The 15,267-nt window shown below is 39.5% G+C and overlaps 2 protein-coding genes across 2 annotated transcripts; one reads left to right on the top strand and one right to left on the bottom strand.

Annotated features, from left to right (window-relative positions):
- The first annotated feature begins 1,310 nt into the window (after positions 1–1,310).
- LOC128601326 (protein CEBPZOS-like) lies at positions 1,311–4,955 on the top strand. The gene is made up of 4 exons (XM_053614448.1): positions 1,311–1,371; positions 2,341–2,458; positions 2,566–2,610; positions 4,443–4,955. Exons 2-4 carry the CDS (start codon positions 2,341–2,343, stop codon positions 4,523–4,525), a joined length of 246 nt encoding a protein of 81 aa, XP_053470423.1. The 5' UTR covers positions 1,311–1,371; the 3' UTR covers positions 4,526–4,955.
- On the bottom strand, positions 4,313–15,124 carry cebpz (CCAAT enhancer binding protein zeta). Its single transcript, XM_053614446.1, has 16 exons — positions 14,946–15,124; positions 12,203–13,698; positions 11,549–11,777; positions 11,316–11,469; positions 10,409–10,497; positions 9,799–9,852; positions 9,587–9,689; positions 9,417–9,485; positions 9,247–9,313; positions 9,009–9,112; positions 8,634–8,694; positions 7,589–7,773; positions 6,639–6,737; positions 5,475–5,545; positions 4,961–5,042; positions 4,313–4,708 (listed from the first exon to the last, which is right to left on the bottom strand). Exons 1-16 carry the CDS (start codon positions 15,114–15,116, stop codon positions 4,557–4,559), a joined length of 3,186 nt encoding a protein of 1,061 aa, XP_053470421.1. The 5' UTR covers positions 15,117–15,124; the 3' UTR covers positions 4,313–4,556.
- Positions 15,125–15,267: the final 143 nt, after the last annotated feature.

Consider the following 15,267-nt stretch of genomic DNA (forward strand, 5'->3'; position numbering starts at 1 on the left):
TAACAACTGAATTAAATATAAACAAATCACTTTATAATTATCTCATACACAAAATATTGTGTGTGTAATGTTCCCTACATACACCAGGAACAAATTAAAGGTTTATTTTGTCTGAACGTCCACTTTGAATGTGAGGAAATGTAAACTGGGCCACATGCACAGCTATGCATTGACTATATGAGCAAAATTCTGTTCATTTTCTTATCTTGTTTTTATTTTGAATGGATTTTTATATTTTAAAATGGATTTATATATATATATATATATATATATATATATATATATATATATATATATATATATATATATATATATATAGCGCTATTTAAAGATATACTATATTGTCTAATATGTCGCTTAGTTTAATCTTGGGGTTTGGCTTGCTCTGCAGTTGGGATCTTGTCTTGGATCCTTGGATCCCAGAGTTCAAACCAAGCATGGGGTGATCTCTCCATTATACATAGTTAATACATTAAGTTAATAGACCTTCACAAATAGCCTCACATTTATCCATAGATTCAAATGATTTAATACAGTAATTTAAGAAAATATTTTAATTGTAGTATTGTGAATTGTAATTTTTCTGCAATTTCTGTCTGTAAATGTGAATAAAATTATTTCTATCCAAATATAAAATGTTTTTGTACCGACTCAATAATGTATAAGTCATAAAATAAAACATTTATAACAAAGTTTGTATTAAAAAATAAAATAAGGGTGCTTAAGACTTTTGCACAGTACTGACATGACATCACAATATTGTTTAAAGGTCCCATGTTTTCCATGGCAAGTAACAGTATGTGCCTGTGTCTCAGGAAGCACAATCTTCAATGTACCACACTGTGTACCTTAATATACCTGTTAATATTTCTGTAAAAATAGTAGTAAAAATAAAACTCTAACATTTTGTGCTTGAGGTTAGTGGAGTTAGTGCAACTATTTTTTTTCTGCAATTAATGAAGGTCCTAAATCAACCCTAAAATATCTTTCTCTCTCTTAACATATAGTAGAGACTTGAACTAATTGAATTAAGGGGTATTTTACCCCCAACAACAGCCCTAGTCATGTTTTATTCCTTAACTGAAAGATAGTGATCGACTTCAGAAGAAATTTATTGTAGCTACTGAAGCAGGGGTTTCGAAACACGTTTGCCTCAATGACGCTTCCGTAGTCCGGAAGCACATTTTATGTCGCGTATTATCCAATCGTTGCATAGTCTTCCGGTGTATGCAACGATTGGATAATAGTTTAACTGTCAAATCAGAAGCGTGTTCTAGGAACAGGCTAGCCAATCCGAGTGTAGGAGGCGGGATTAGTCGGAATACAGGTGGGGAAGAAATAACGTGTGCGGCATTGGGCAAATACACCAAGGTGAGTCTTTCGATATAACTAGCGACGACTATTTTAGAGAAACATTTGTTCCCAAAATAGAAATACTAGAGTCATGTAGCCAAGTAACAAATAAGAGAAGGTATTTAGGTCTTGTTTGTATGTTTCAGTCTGCCCTGCATATGTTCTTGTTTATATCGAATATAACTAATCACATCATTCACAAACAGACCCTTATTGAGTGTGTTAAAGCAGGAAAAACTCTCAAATGTGTTACTCCAGGATCAGGCCAAGACAACTGGATTATTTTATCACATTTATTTAAGTCACAAAATGGTGACGTTACACCAAATGACCACTATGAGGCAGTAAAAATAGCTGTTAACTCCCCTTCCCTGCTCAAAATAAATAAATAAACAAATAGTTTGGTCTGACCAGCTGCCCAAACTGGTAGTCCATCTTTACTTAGCTGGCCAGTTCTTTTCAGTGTTCTTACCACTTCCTTGCTGGAAAAAACAAAAGAAACCGTCACAATATTTCTAATGGTTTCCACTACAAATACTATTCCAACCCATCCACTGTTAACCATTAAACCCATTACCAAATGGATCCCATTTCCATTAAGTAATAGGATGTATTAAGGACATAGTTTCTTAATGGTGTCCACTAGACATAACATGCCACCAACAGAAGGAACAGTTTCCATTAAAACCAATACAATTCTCATACAATATAACCAGTACAAACTCTGTGAGGGTTTCTATTGGGGTTTTTTCAGCATGGTGGTCTAAACTAATCAATAAATGTTGTGTTATTGTCTTTAAAATAGTTTGTCTACAGTGTAGCACTCTTGAGAATCTGTGTCCATGTACCAGGATGGATTTATCAGCTGGCAGAGACGTCAGAGACGTCCAGTTTTAGCTGATCAGAGCAAGCTGGATTTTTTTTAGCCAGGTTATGTTACATACATACTGTGATGTGTTGAATGAAATTGTCCTCTCTCCATTATAGATGGCCCCCAAAACTATGGAACCAGTGGCCAGGAAGGTCTTTAAAGGAGTGCTCTTTCTGGAGGTGGTTGGTGTGTTTGCAGCTTACGGGCTCTATTACAGAATGAACACGAGCCGAGGTGACGGCTTTACTTTTCCCACGTAAACACTTTTGGTACATCATGATTGGAGTCAGGTGAATTCAGATGCTCATGATTGTCTCTTTCTTTTCTTTTTTAACCCCCAGATTTCAGATGCACGATGAACAAACGCTTTCCCTCAGTTCTGGAAGGTAAATGGAAAGTTCATCCAATTTTGAGTCCTTTATCATTGTAACCAGCAGATGAACTGATCCAAACAGGGGACAAGGTCACAGCAAGGTCAAATGTGTTAAAGAACTAGACTTGGTAGTGGAGGTGTCGAATTGTAATGGTTGCTTTATGTAGCCTATGTTTTAAACAGATATATTTTTATAAAAACAGATATAAAATTTGTTTTATTTGTATGCATATAATCCCTTCCTTCGGAAAAGCAAGGCCAATTCTTTTGTTTGTGCTATACACTGGAAACATTTGGGTTTGAGATCAGAATTTCAGCTAGATGTGTTAAATAACTTGGAACATGGCATGTTTTCTGGCAGACCACCCAATGTTCAGGTGAGCAAAAGTGTTGGAACAGATAAACTAAATAGCACTTAATATTTGGTTGTATGTCCCTTGCTTGCAATAACTGCATCAAGCCTGTGACTCACTGACATCAAACTATTGCATTTTTCTTTTGTGTGGCTTTTCCAGGCTTTTACTGCAGCTTTTTTCAGTTGTAGTTTGTTTTGGGGGGGGGGGGGGGGTGTTCTCTCTTCAGGGGGTGAAATTTATACTCACATTGGGTTAAGGGCTGGTGATTGACTTGGCCAGTCTAAAACCTTCCACTTTTTCACCCTGGTAAAGTACTTTGTTGAGTTGCCAGTGCATTTTGGGTCATTGTCTTGCTGCATGCTGAAGTTCCTCCTGGTTAGATTGGACGCATTTCTCTGTGTTCATATCAGGAAATGGAAGCTGAAATTCTGATCTTCATATTTGATCTCAAACCCAAATGTCTTCAGGTTATACACATTGCCGGTCCAGTACTTCCAGAGAGGACTGTATATACCATGTCTTCATGGAGCTCGCTTTGCGCACAGGTGTATTGTCATGCTGGAACACGTTTGGGTCTCTTTGTTCCAGTGAAGGGAAATTGTAATGCTCCAGCATACAAAGACATTCTGTATATATTGTGCACTTCCAGTGGGTACCACATATGGGTGTGATAGTCAGATGTCTACATATTTTTGTCCATATAGTGTATAAATTGCTTTAATTATATAATTTTTTTCTTTTCAGAGGTTTATAATTCCTGATTTCTGGCTTGATCAGTCCTGATATGTTCAGTTTAACACCATTATCATGCTGATGAAAAGTACATTTCTGTTCAGTTTAGGCTAGGTCCATGATGGATGTGTATTTGGGGTCAGAAAGATTACTTCACACCACTTATAACAAGGAGACTAAAGTCAGGAACCGTAGTACTCCATGGTCTGGATTATGTTAGTGATTTGGAAGTTTTATTGGCCGTTCGTTCATAGATCAGGTGTAATGTTTGGATTTCATCCATTCATCTTCAAGCACTTTGAGGTGTGTCCAGAGCAAGGGCGTCCAATCTTATCCGCAAAGGGCCGGTGTGGGTGCAGGTTTTCATTCCAACCAAGCAGGAGCCACACCTGATTCCACCTGTTTAATCAGCTGATCTTGGCTTTCAATAGACTCAGGCGGGGCTTCTGCTTGGATGGAATGAAAACCTGCACCCACACCGGCCCTTTCCGGATAAGATTGGACACCCCCGATCCAGAGCCTATCTCCGGAAATCTGGGCGTGATGCGGGAATACAGCCTGAGTATGCATGATAAAGTGCTAAATAGCGTTCACTTTTTTTTTTAAAAAAAATACTATGCATAAACAAATGGTAAAATTACATTTATTACAAAATGCTTTTTTTTTTTGTTTTGTTTTTTGTTACATGTACACCAGAAATATTTGCCACCAACACATGGCAATTAATGACTACAAACCGAATCTCTCTCTCTCTCAGTTTATTACAAGTCCAACGAATGGGCCGGAAACTACGGCATCCGGGAAGCCGATCGGGACGTGTGGTCTACTAGGCAGGAATAGACGGACAGAGACAAAAAGATGACAAGAATCATCACTTCTTCCTGCCTGCAGTCTTTTTGCCCGGTCTGCGTTTCTCAAATGGTTTCCTCTTTTTGAACATGGCCTTCTTCCTCCTGAGCGTCTTAACGTCACGTCCCTGGATCCAGTCATCACGCTGCACCTCCCATTTCAGCTGTTTGACACCTGAAGATGAGAAGCAGAAGCACAGACTGCGTTAAGAGACTGCGCCCTGACTTTTTCCAGAACATATGAATGTTGTGGTCAATGATCAGTGTCAGTGATTTATTTATACACAACAGTTTGTAGCTTCACCATTGTGGAGGGATCTGGCTGGCATCTAGCCAAATGAATAAAATTAAATAATTTTCAATCTGTAATCTGACTGTTTGTTCCTCTTTGTGTAAAAATAAACACAAAAACGTGTACATCACTCACTGGCTTTGTCTTTGTTAGCCATTGCATTCATGCCAGTGGTGTCAAACTTGATGTCTGCATTTTCATCCAGCAAATCTCCAAACTGAAAATGAGGAGAAACATTAATCATTAAACACAATTAATAATGATGGATGGCTTCCGTTTTTTCCGGTTGACATTCATTTAACAACTATTTAACGACTACCCAGTCCCATGGATGTTCTACAACATTAAATCTAAGTGTAAACTGTTCAAATATGCAACATGTCGCACATTAATAAATTAAACATTGCAATCATTGGCAAATTGCTGTGGGATAAGAACAACAACACACTTTAGACTGCTTGTAATAATCCACCAATCAGAACTGAGAATAGAGTCTTCAAATAGAATTTACACAAAATTTTCTATTAAAAACAGAACAATATTCCATAAACAAGTCATACTAGTGAAGTGAGTTAAAGTAGGGAAATGGCAAACAAAAATACATTTCCAGTTAACTAGCTAAGAAAATGTGTACACAGAGCTGACTTACCTCCTCAGCTGCTGCAAAAATGCCTGTGTCATCCATCTTTCCTTTCCTTTTCTTCTTGCTTGGTTTGGAACCTGGAGAAGCACATGTTCATCATGAAGACACAATGTTGCGTTAACGTTTTTTGATGTCCGCTCTTTCTGTTCTCTCAAATATTACAAATAGAGCTGCAAAAACTAATCAATAAATTGATGGATAAAATAAAGAAAAGATCATTCAGAGAGTGAAATTAAATGTCACACCAACAATAAAATGTAAAAAAGAAAATCTTTAAAATTGAATCAAAACATTTCATGTTAATATAATTAATGTTAAATATTAATAAAATAAAGTAACATATATAGAAATGACTGTTTAATATATAGGCTATAATTGTTGTGGAGAGAGGGGGTCCTTGTGGATTGTTCGAAATATTCTAGGGGTCCAGAGCTCACAAAAGGTTGAGAACCACTGGTCTAGTGTATGAATTTTAGAAAGGTAATATCGTCTCAAATGGAACACATTAGTTTTTTTTACTAACCTGAAAGTTTGCACCCCCCCCCCCGCCCCCATCCGATTAATAGAAAAAATAATCGGCCATCTAATCGATTATGAAAATAATCGTTAGTTGCAGCCCTAATTACAAACTCAACTTTTTGATTCACAAAACTGGAATTGATTTATTTTTGTTCTGGAACATGCTTAAAAAAAAAAGTTAGTGATCTTAGTTAAAAACCATCCCACAAAGAAGACGTGATTAGTCATTACTAAAGGTTGAGACCTTGGAATGATTGTAAATATCATAAAACAATTATAAACAATTGACCCACTTTATTTTTTCATACTTATGTAAGCATCTCAGATATTCAGTGGCATGTAAAAAATTATGTAGCCTATTGTTTTTGCCAAACAAGTCAAATAAAAGCTCATCGAGTCCTGAAGTGTTTCTATACCAAATGCATCGAGTAATTTTGAATACTCTGCCTTTAAATAACCATGGATACATCTACCCCACAATATCTTCATAATTACTGCTTCTTCATCTTACCACAGCAGTAACTACACAATCCACATTACAGTACATTATGATGATTTCTTTAATTGTTAAAAGAAAGAAATGTAGACTGAGGTGAAAATCTGAAGATATTTTTAAATAATAATAAAAAATAAAAATAAAAATCAGCTTACCAAAAGATCCAGCAAAATCTAAATGCTCTGATGACTTCCTCTTGCCTTTTTTGCCTCCTGTGCTGACCTCTGGTGGCTTATCCATGTCCTCATCAAAGTCTAAACACAGCAGTAACTAATCATCAACTATACATTTGCTGAATAGCTAATAATAATAATAATAAATAATAATAATACAATGCATTGCATAAGTATTCACACCCCCTGAGGTTTTTCAAGGGCACCACCATTATTTTGGGGAATAGGGAGACATATGACATCAAGTGTCCAGTAGACTCGTTAAATGTGAAAAAATACTCTCTGGTCAGAATAGACCGACAGTGAACGTTTTAGCCTGGCCACAAACACTTGGCTACATTTGGCAGAAACTCAATACTGCTCAACAAACTGAGAACACACACCCTACGCTGAAGCATGGTGTTGGTAGCATCATTATGTGCTTTTCATCATCAGGAACAGGGATACTTGCAAGAGACTTGAGACTGGTCCAGAGGGTTAGTTTGCAACAGCACAAGGTCCCTAAACATACCGCCAAAGCTACACAAAACCAGAACCTGAATGTGTTGGAATGGCCAAGTCAAAGCCCAGACCTCAATCTAACTGAAAATGTGTGGAAATACCCGAAAAATCACTGTTCTCCATCCAATTACTATTCCAAGACATATGGTCAAAGAGATCAAGATCCAGATTTACAAAGTCGACAGAGATTTATCCTAGAAGATTTGCAGCCACATGCAGTTACAAATGCACCTTCAAATGTTAAACATATTTACTACAAAACATGAAAAAGTTTAAGGCGGGTGAACACGTATGAAAGACGGCATCTTCATCACCCTCAAGCTCTGCTACTGTAAAATGCATCGTATTTCTTTTAGCTTCAGTGCAAGTGAAATAGACAGAATACATGAACTTCTGAGCTGACGGTGTGCATTACACACACACATACACACCTTCATCATCATTATCGTCTCCGCCCGGGTCCATAAAAGCACCACCGTCTTCCTCCAGCTCGTCTCCGAAGTCTTCCTCGTCCATGCTTCCCAGAGAGAGCTCCTCGTCATCCAGCTCATCATCCAGGTCTGAATCAGACACCTCCTCTGACTTCTTGCCTTTTTTGCTGTTGCTCTTTACATTGCTGTAATATATAATATAACACATACATATATATATATATACACACACACACACACACACACACACACACACACACACCTGCATTTTTAGTGAATAAACTTTCCATTTGCCACAATATTGTAAACATTTACACCATTTAGAGAAGAGGTACTGATTCATTTCATCTTATCCTTTAAATCCATCCCCTAAACCACCATGTGCATCTTGTTCCCATAAAGCTAAACCAAAATTAGCTACTGTAAAGTGCGATGATAACATTTTAATCACTTTCCAAATCTTTTCCAGGTCTGGAAAATGAAGTGACTTTCCCAGGATTTCCAGGACACTTCTATTAAATGATAATTACCTTTAGACAATGGCGCAGCAGCCCCTACACTTTCACCCTTAACAAGAAAGCCATGTTCTATGACCATGAAAACTGGACAACGTCCCAAAATGTACACGCTCCACTCCTTTCACTGGAAATTCGCGTTGCATCTCAGGCTTTTAACCAAAATCCCATTTAAAAAAAACCATTGATTGGGGATGGAACCGGAAGGGCTTAAATGCTAACTCGTGTCCGGGTTTTGGCGTTAAAAAATGACGTCATCCCTGCCGCTCTATGGTGACTGGCTGTAAGTTTAGGAAGTGCTTGATTTCATCTGCAGCAGAGTTTTCTATGAGCGGAGGATGAACTTTAAACGTTAATATTGCAGCCGATCATGTTTATGTAATCGTGGGCAGTCAAAATCCTAATCGAGATCGAGATTGTGCAGCCCTACTTCGTATATATGATTTCCCACTGATGATTGAATAATGTCGAGTATGCAAATGGTCCAATAGTTACTGTAATATGCAGAAAACCAGCTAGAGGTCACTTACCCAGCAAAGTCCAGGTCATCATCTTTGAATTCCGTGAAGAAGCTATCGCCCTCAAAAGTGTCTAGAAGCGTAGTGAAAACATTGTACTGAATTCAGTCATCGCTGATGTCAGCGTTCTCTGCTTTTCATTTAAAACAGTATACAAATATGATCTACAAAAACTGTAGTCATGTGGGTTAAGAAGAGCTCTGGCTTTGAGAACACATTCCAATATGAAGTTTATACTTAGTTTAAGTATTATTATATAATCAAGTTATATTATAGTAAAAATTGAAATGTTCAAAGTTTGAAGTTTATGTGCCACATAGAATCTGATACTAGGATCACAGTGTAGCTTTTGAGCCTAAAAGGTTGCGTATCCTCCTGCTGACTTACCGAGCATTTGCTCAAACTCGTCGTCATCCACATCCTCCACGCTCTCCGCGTCATCTCCACGAGGCTTCTTTAATGACTTCTCTCTTTCCCTCTTTTTAAAGAACCTGAGAATTGGAGCGAAAGAGTGTGGAAGCTTAGATGTGAACGATTAGCGTTCGTTCGTGAACATGAAACGCAGATGGTATTTGGCAGCGTATTTAAAGTAATAATAATTAATATATTACACACACACACTCACCTGTAGAAGAACACCTCATCCACAGGGATCTGAGTTTCCTCTTTGGCCAGAAACTCCTCACAGTTTACTGTAAATCGGGGGGGGGGGGGGTAATAAAAGAAAAAGCACACTCCTATTAAAACGCACGTATATTTTATATTTCGGTATTTCCAGGCAGCCGAGACACTCACCAGGTAACGAGCGGATGTTATTCATGCTTTGTTTGTGCTTCGGCTGCATTACAGTCGCGTCTGTGTTTTCTGAGACGGAAGACAAACCAGGGATATGACGCACATTTCAACAACGTCTGTGTGTGTTTTCATGTCAGCAGTTATAGGGCATGTTAAAATATTCTACTTACGTTTGCCCTTCACTTGTTTGGGGTTTCTGAATACAAACCGATCCAAGAACCTGATGAGCGTGAAGTCCTGCAGAGGATCCCCTGTGTACTGGATGTGCTCTCCCTGATCACATGCGATAAAAAAAATTACAAAAAAATAATAATAAAATGTGTACTAATAAAAACAATATATGATCATATTGACTATGACATCACTTCATGGAAATACCCACCTGCAAGATGGTTTTTGCAAACAGAGCAACAGAGGGGTGGAAATGATCAGCGAGCTATAAGAAAAACATACATAGTCAAGAAAGGCAATGCCAACATCACCAGGTTTTCTTTTAAATATGAGCTTAATGACTCATTTTACTAATTTGATTCTTGGGAACACCACTTTTAAGAGAAACGAGCTTTTTAAAAAATTATTTATATAATTTTGATAGATTCAGCACTCAATGTTGTACGTGCTGTAAAAACACGATTAGCTTCAAGACTCTTCATGATTCATCCTTGGCCATGAATCAATTCACCTGATTCATTTACAAGAATTAAAACATTTCATTCATAAATTTCTCTAGAGCCATTTTGAGTAAAGTCCCATGCTTTCATCTGGTAACCAAGAGATTCCCATCATGCACTGATACAGTACATCAGTTTAAACAATGAGAAATGTACAGAACTTTATGTAATAAAGTGTAATGGTTGCAACATAATCTGGAACATCGAAACGGAGCATCTCTTGTGCTTTTTACAGGCTCATACCGACCATCCATTAACCAATTAGGAACTAGTTAGGTTCTTTCAGGTTTTATTGACAATCGTGACTTGCGAGTTTCTCACCTTCTGCAGCTCCCAGAGTGTGCTGTGATTCGCTCCACAGTATAAAGGGTTTCTGTGAATGGGGTCATACATCTGCATATCCTTACGACCTGCACAAGAAACACAGTTTTCCAAACAAGACCAAGATAAATATATTAAACCTGACTCAGAAGGAAAAAAAAAAAAAAAAAAGATTAGTTTGTCTTGGAGAAATCAAGACCTGAAAAAGTGCAATATCATACAGCAAGACACACTGAATCATACAGAGGGTGATAGTGATGCAGCGAGGGACAACGAGGGATGGGGAATCGTATGGCGAGGGACGGGGAATCGTACGGCAAATCATAAGGTGTGGAACCCCAAATCGTATGGCGAGGGACCATGAATCGTACAGCAAATAGTAAGGCGAGGGACCCTGGATCACACAGTGAACCTTTGGCTAACATTTGGTTCCTGTGTTTGTTAATCCATAAGCTTGACCTATTTATTAACATGATGTCAAACTGTTTGATACTGTCTGATATATTTAATTCTATTTTATGGTAGCCTTGCCATTATGTCTACAGTACTATTACACAATCAATAAAATAACTGTCTGCCTGGTTTTTAACATGTTTAACCAAAAACTTAAAAAGTACAATATGGAAACTCGCCACTATTCTTTTGTTTTTTTTGGTTAGTCTAATTTGTGCCACTGCCTATAAAACCAACATTTTACATTTTTCTTAACTCTCCTGTTTTATACTCTTCAGAGTACTCAATGTTGGGACGTTAAAATACAAAGAGGTACACAACACTTTATTAAAGAATGAGAATCTTAGAATCTAAAAAGTAAGAAACAGTGAATGTAGGGAAACAAACAAAAAGAAATAATTTTAAAAAAAAAATAAAAAAAATCACACAGCATGATGAGTCATATCATAGTTACCTTCAAAGTTTTGGTGATGTACCCATGATGCAGCTGGTTTGTTCTGCTGAGGCTTTACGCTCTGGCCCTCTTCAATTTTATCCGCATCCACAAACCTTTCTTCTTCATCATCATCATCATCTCGAAGGTCCTGAAATTTCTCCTCCTCCTCATCCTGATGAGTTATTATACATGTTAATGAGTGCACAGGTTCAGGAACAGAATAATACCTGGACACCTAAATGATGTCTTACCCCTTCTTGTAGGAGGAGCTTAAGGCCAGGTTTGGCCTTCATGACCTCGGATACGAGGAAGAGCGCTCCGCAGGCGAACGTCGGGCTCTGATCACAGCTCACCTGCAGAAGCCTCTTTACGAAGGCCTTCACGCGGCGCAGGACGATGTCGGCTTTCAGAGACTTGTACAGCAGGTTGAGGAACATGCTCTGCCTCGAGCTTACTGACAGGCCAGGATCCAACAGCTTCCTGTAGAAAAGACACACACAGTGATTATAAAATACATGGACGGTTAATTTATTCATTGTACTGTATCCATATGAGCTGTGGTGCTTTCTCTTCCCGACACGCACAAAAGATCATTATTTGAGGTTTGGTTTTTTTTTTAACCATCAAAATCCACGACAGCGTTATTATGCTGCACTCCATTTTGCTCAGTGTTGTCAGAGCTCCACATACATACGGGCAAAAAGTAATAGTCAGGATATGTAATCTATACACCTGGGCTACTGATTTATCCACCCCTGCTCATCAGACATTATTTGGGACTATATTTGGGAACAAGTCTACAGTTAGTATTGCAGAAAAGTCTTAAAAGTAGTCATCCTCTGGTGATTACCTAAACATGTTCGATTAAGTCTAGATAAAATCCGAAGCCTCCCACTAGCACTTACTTGTAAAGAGCGACGTAGTAGCGATCCGACACACTCTGCTGAGAATCCATAACCTGGAAGAGCAGCATGAGAGCTTGCACAGCTGTGCTGAACTTTACCAGGTGCACCACTTTAAACAGCGTGTCCAGCTGCTCCCGGACCGCCTCATCTCCGGCCTTGGTGTACGGATAGGCCCTGTTCACACCGCTCAGCAGAGCGCCCAGCATCTTAGACTCCACCTCCTTCTTCTTAATGCAGAGACGGAAGAAGCTGAAGTAGACAGTGATGAGTTTGGTGGCGAGCTCGGTCTCGTCGTGGCTCAGCACCACCTGGTTGAGGAAGCATGCGGCGTAATACTGAGCCTTGGCGCTTATGTTGGGTCTGAACATCAGACGCTCTACTTCGGTGCACACCACCGATTTCATCAAGGGGTGTTTACGGAGTAGCGTCTCCAGCAGATACGAGGCCTTAGAGGCGATTTTGTACTCAGGATCTCCCAGTTTGTTTACGACATGCATCAGCAGGGCTCTTTCCTGCTCGGGCTGGTTGCACAGCAGCTCGTGAGCCGTGGTCAAAGCTTTTGTTTTGGTGGCCAGGACAGAATCGTGAGCCAAAGCGTCAAGAGCTGTTACAAATTCAGCCAGCTGGAGCTTGAGAAGGTGCTCGAAGTACCAGAGGACAAGGCGCCGGTCCCGGACGTCTCGGTTTCCACTCGCGCGCTCCTCCAGCTTGTCGAACGGGCGCTGAGAGAAAGTCTGGAGCTTACGATTCTCTGGGAGCAGATCGGACAACAGCAGCTCCTTAAGTGTGTCCACAGCCATGTGGCCTTGCCTACGACCTCCTTTCTTCCTCATCATAACGATCAGGTTCTCGATGTGCTCCAGACTGTGCACAGGAGCGTCCTGGATGAGCACGGTCATGGCCGCCATCCGGTCCGGCAGAGTCCCAGTCGAGACGACGCTCTTCATCCAGACCGTGTTTGCTCCTTTCTGTAGGTTTTTCTTGTTTCTGTAAAGATTTGTTTCCGCCTCCAGCAGCTTCTGAGCCAAAGCCTTGTACTTAGCAACCAGAGATTTGTCCTGAGGAGAAGTGCTAGTCTCAGAAGTGTAGTCTACATCGTACCATTTTCCTCCGGGTTTGACCAACAGCACCTGCCGGGGGTAAAACTCAAAAAGGTCGGCTTCTTTTTGCTTGGCTTTTTTGCTTGTTTTTTTGGCCTCGCTCTTCTTCGTCTCAGCTTCTTGCTTGGTTTCAGGTGTCTTGCTGGAGTCCACTTTAGAGGCTTCTTTTTTCTTGCTCTTCTTTTCCGCACTGGGTGTGGAGCATTTCCCTTCTTCTCCTTCAGGCTCATCCTCGTCATCACCCTCAATAACCTGCTGGTCCGAGTAGGACCGGATCCCCAGTTTGGTGATGAACTCTTCTAGCTCACCGTCCTCCAAATCATCAATAGCACCTTTCTTTCCACCATTTACCAGCTCAGTACTGTCATCAACTGCAGTAAGCATGACATAGTCTGCCTGTTAATAAACCGAAACACAAGTAGGGTTTAACTACATTTGTGTACTGCACCGTACTGGAAATAAAAGTATGCAGGAACTGCCATGACAGCCTAGTGTTAGTGCAGCTGTGGAGAAAACAAGTCCAGTGTCCCAATTCGCCCACTATCCATCCTAAATAGTATCCGAGATTAGAATTAGCGTGTCCCAAATCGCAGTGTGTCGACGTGAGTATCCCAAAAGGTCTACTATTTGCGGTAGATTTACGAAGTGTGGTTCCGTGGACACTTTTTCAGCTAATAATCGCCCACAACTCCTTACACGAGGGAGGACGAGCTTTGTGACGGCTTCCTTCACCAAATTCTAGCACACATTTTAGAGAGGTGTACATGAAATGTGGGAATATAAACATCAAGGGAACGGTAGATTAAGTTATAGAGTATCAATTATATAAGGAATAACGAATGAATGAATGAATGAATGAAGAAAAGCCGAACTGTAACAAGGAGTGTGTGTATGGTGACAGTGTGCGTAACTAGATAGCAACGCTCTCTTTCATCACATGACGTGTTCGTATGTCCCAGTACTTGCGTACTATTTTGCGCTCAAAAGTATGTACTTTCTCTTCATAATAGGAGTACATACTTTTAGTATAGTATAAGCAGGCGAATTGTGATGCTGTAAGGGAGTTTCTTTAGTAAGTAAGAGGGGGCAAAAAGGAGAGGCTGGGATCCTGGTAGACTAAAAGCTGTATGTTTATATATATAAGGAAATCAATATGTTATATTATTTATTACTGACTGGCGTTTAATAATTGCTTGGACAGGTGATGAAGGACTTTTGGCAACTGGAAACTTCCTGTTTATGTGGAAACTGAAATACACTAACGTCACTTCCTAGATTCTTCTTCATGTTTATATTTTCAAACACACTTGTATATAAAATATATGTCATCTCTTTCTCTCTCCCTCTCTTTTTTACACATTTATTGTTTGAATTGTGATTTTTTTTTTCCATTCTGAATGAAAATTTTTCACTTTTAAAGGGTGGAATGATACAATATCTAAGTTGGTACAATATTTGTGCATATTAATCATTTCCTAATAAATGTCTGGATACAAAAAGAAATACATTTTCCATGTACGTTATTGTAATTGAGAAGAATATACAATGTATATACACAATATAGTGATTATTATCACTAAACTGCGCACTTTCCAGCTTTCCACGTGGGGACAGAGAGCTAGTGATCAAACCCTGAGCTTTACCTTAGTGCCTCCCAAACGCAGCACATCATCCAGGGTCAATTCATCCTCCCCATCCTCCCCCTTCTCGCCTTCATCATTCCCTGCTTCGTCGATGTCGTTCTCAACCGTGTCTACTTCATCTTGTTCAATTTTTTTAGCCTTCTTGGGCCGCCGCTTGCTTTTCGCAGCCATGCTGGAAGAAAAAAAAATCAACACACAACGGCTCCGTTCCAAACGGGACACTATTGAGCATGAAGTGCACTACTATAGTGTGCGAGCAGTGTTATTTAACACCCTACGTAGTGCAGTTGTCTAGAATGTAAGGAATCATTTGGAACAGGCG

Source organism: Ictalurus furcatus, chromosome 25, assembly GCF_023375685.1.
Source record: "Ictalurus furcatus strain D&B chromosome 25, Billie_1.0, whole genome shotgun sequence".
NCBI classification, from domain to species: domain Eukaryota; kingdom Metazoa; phylum Chordata; class Actinopteri; order Siluriformes; family Ictaluridae; genus Ictalurus; species Ictalurus furcatus.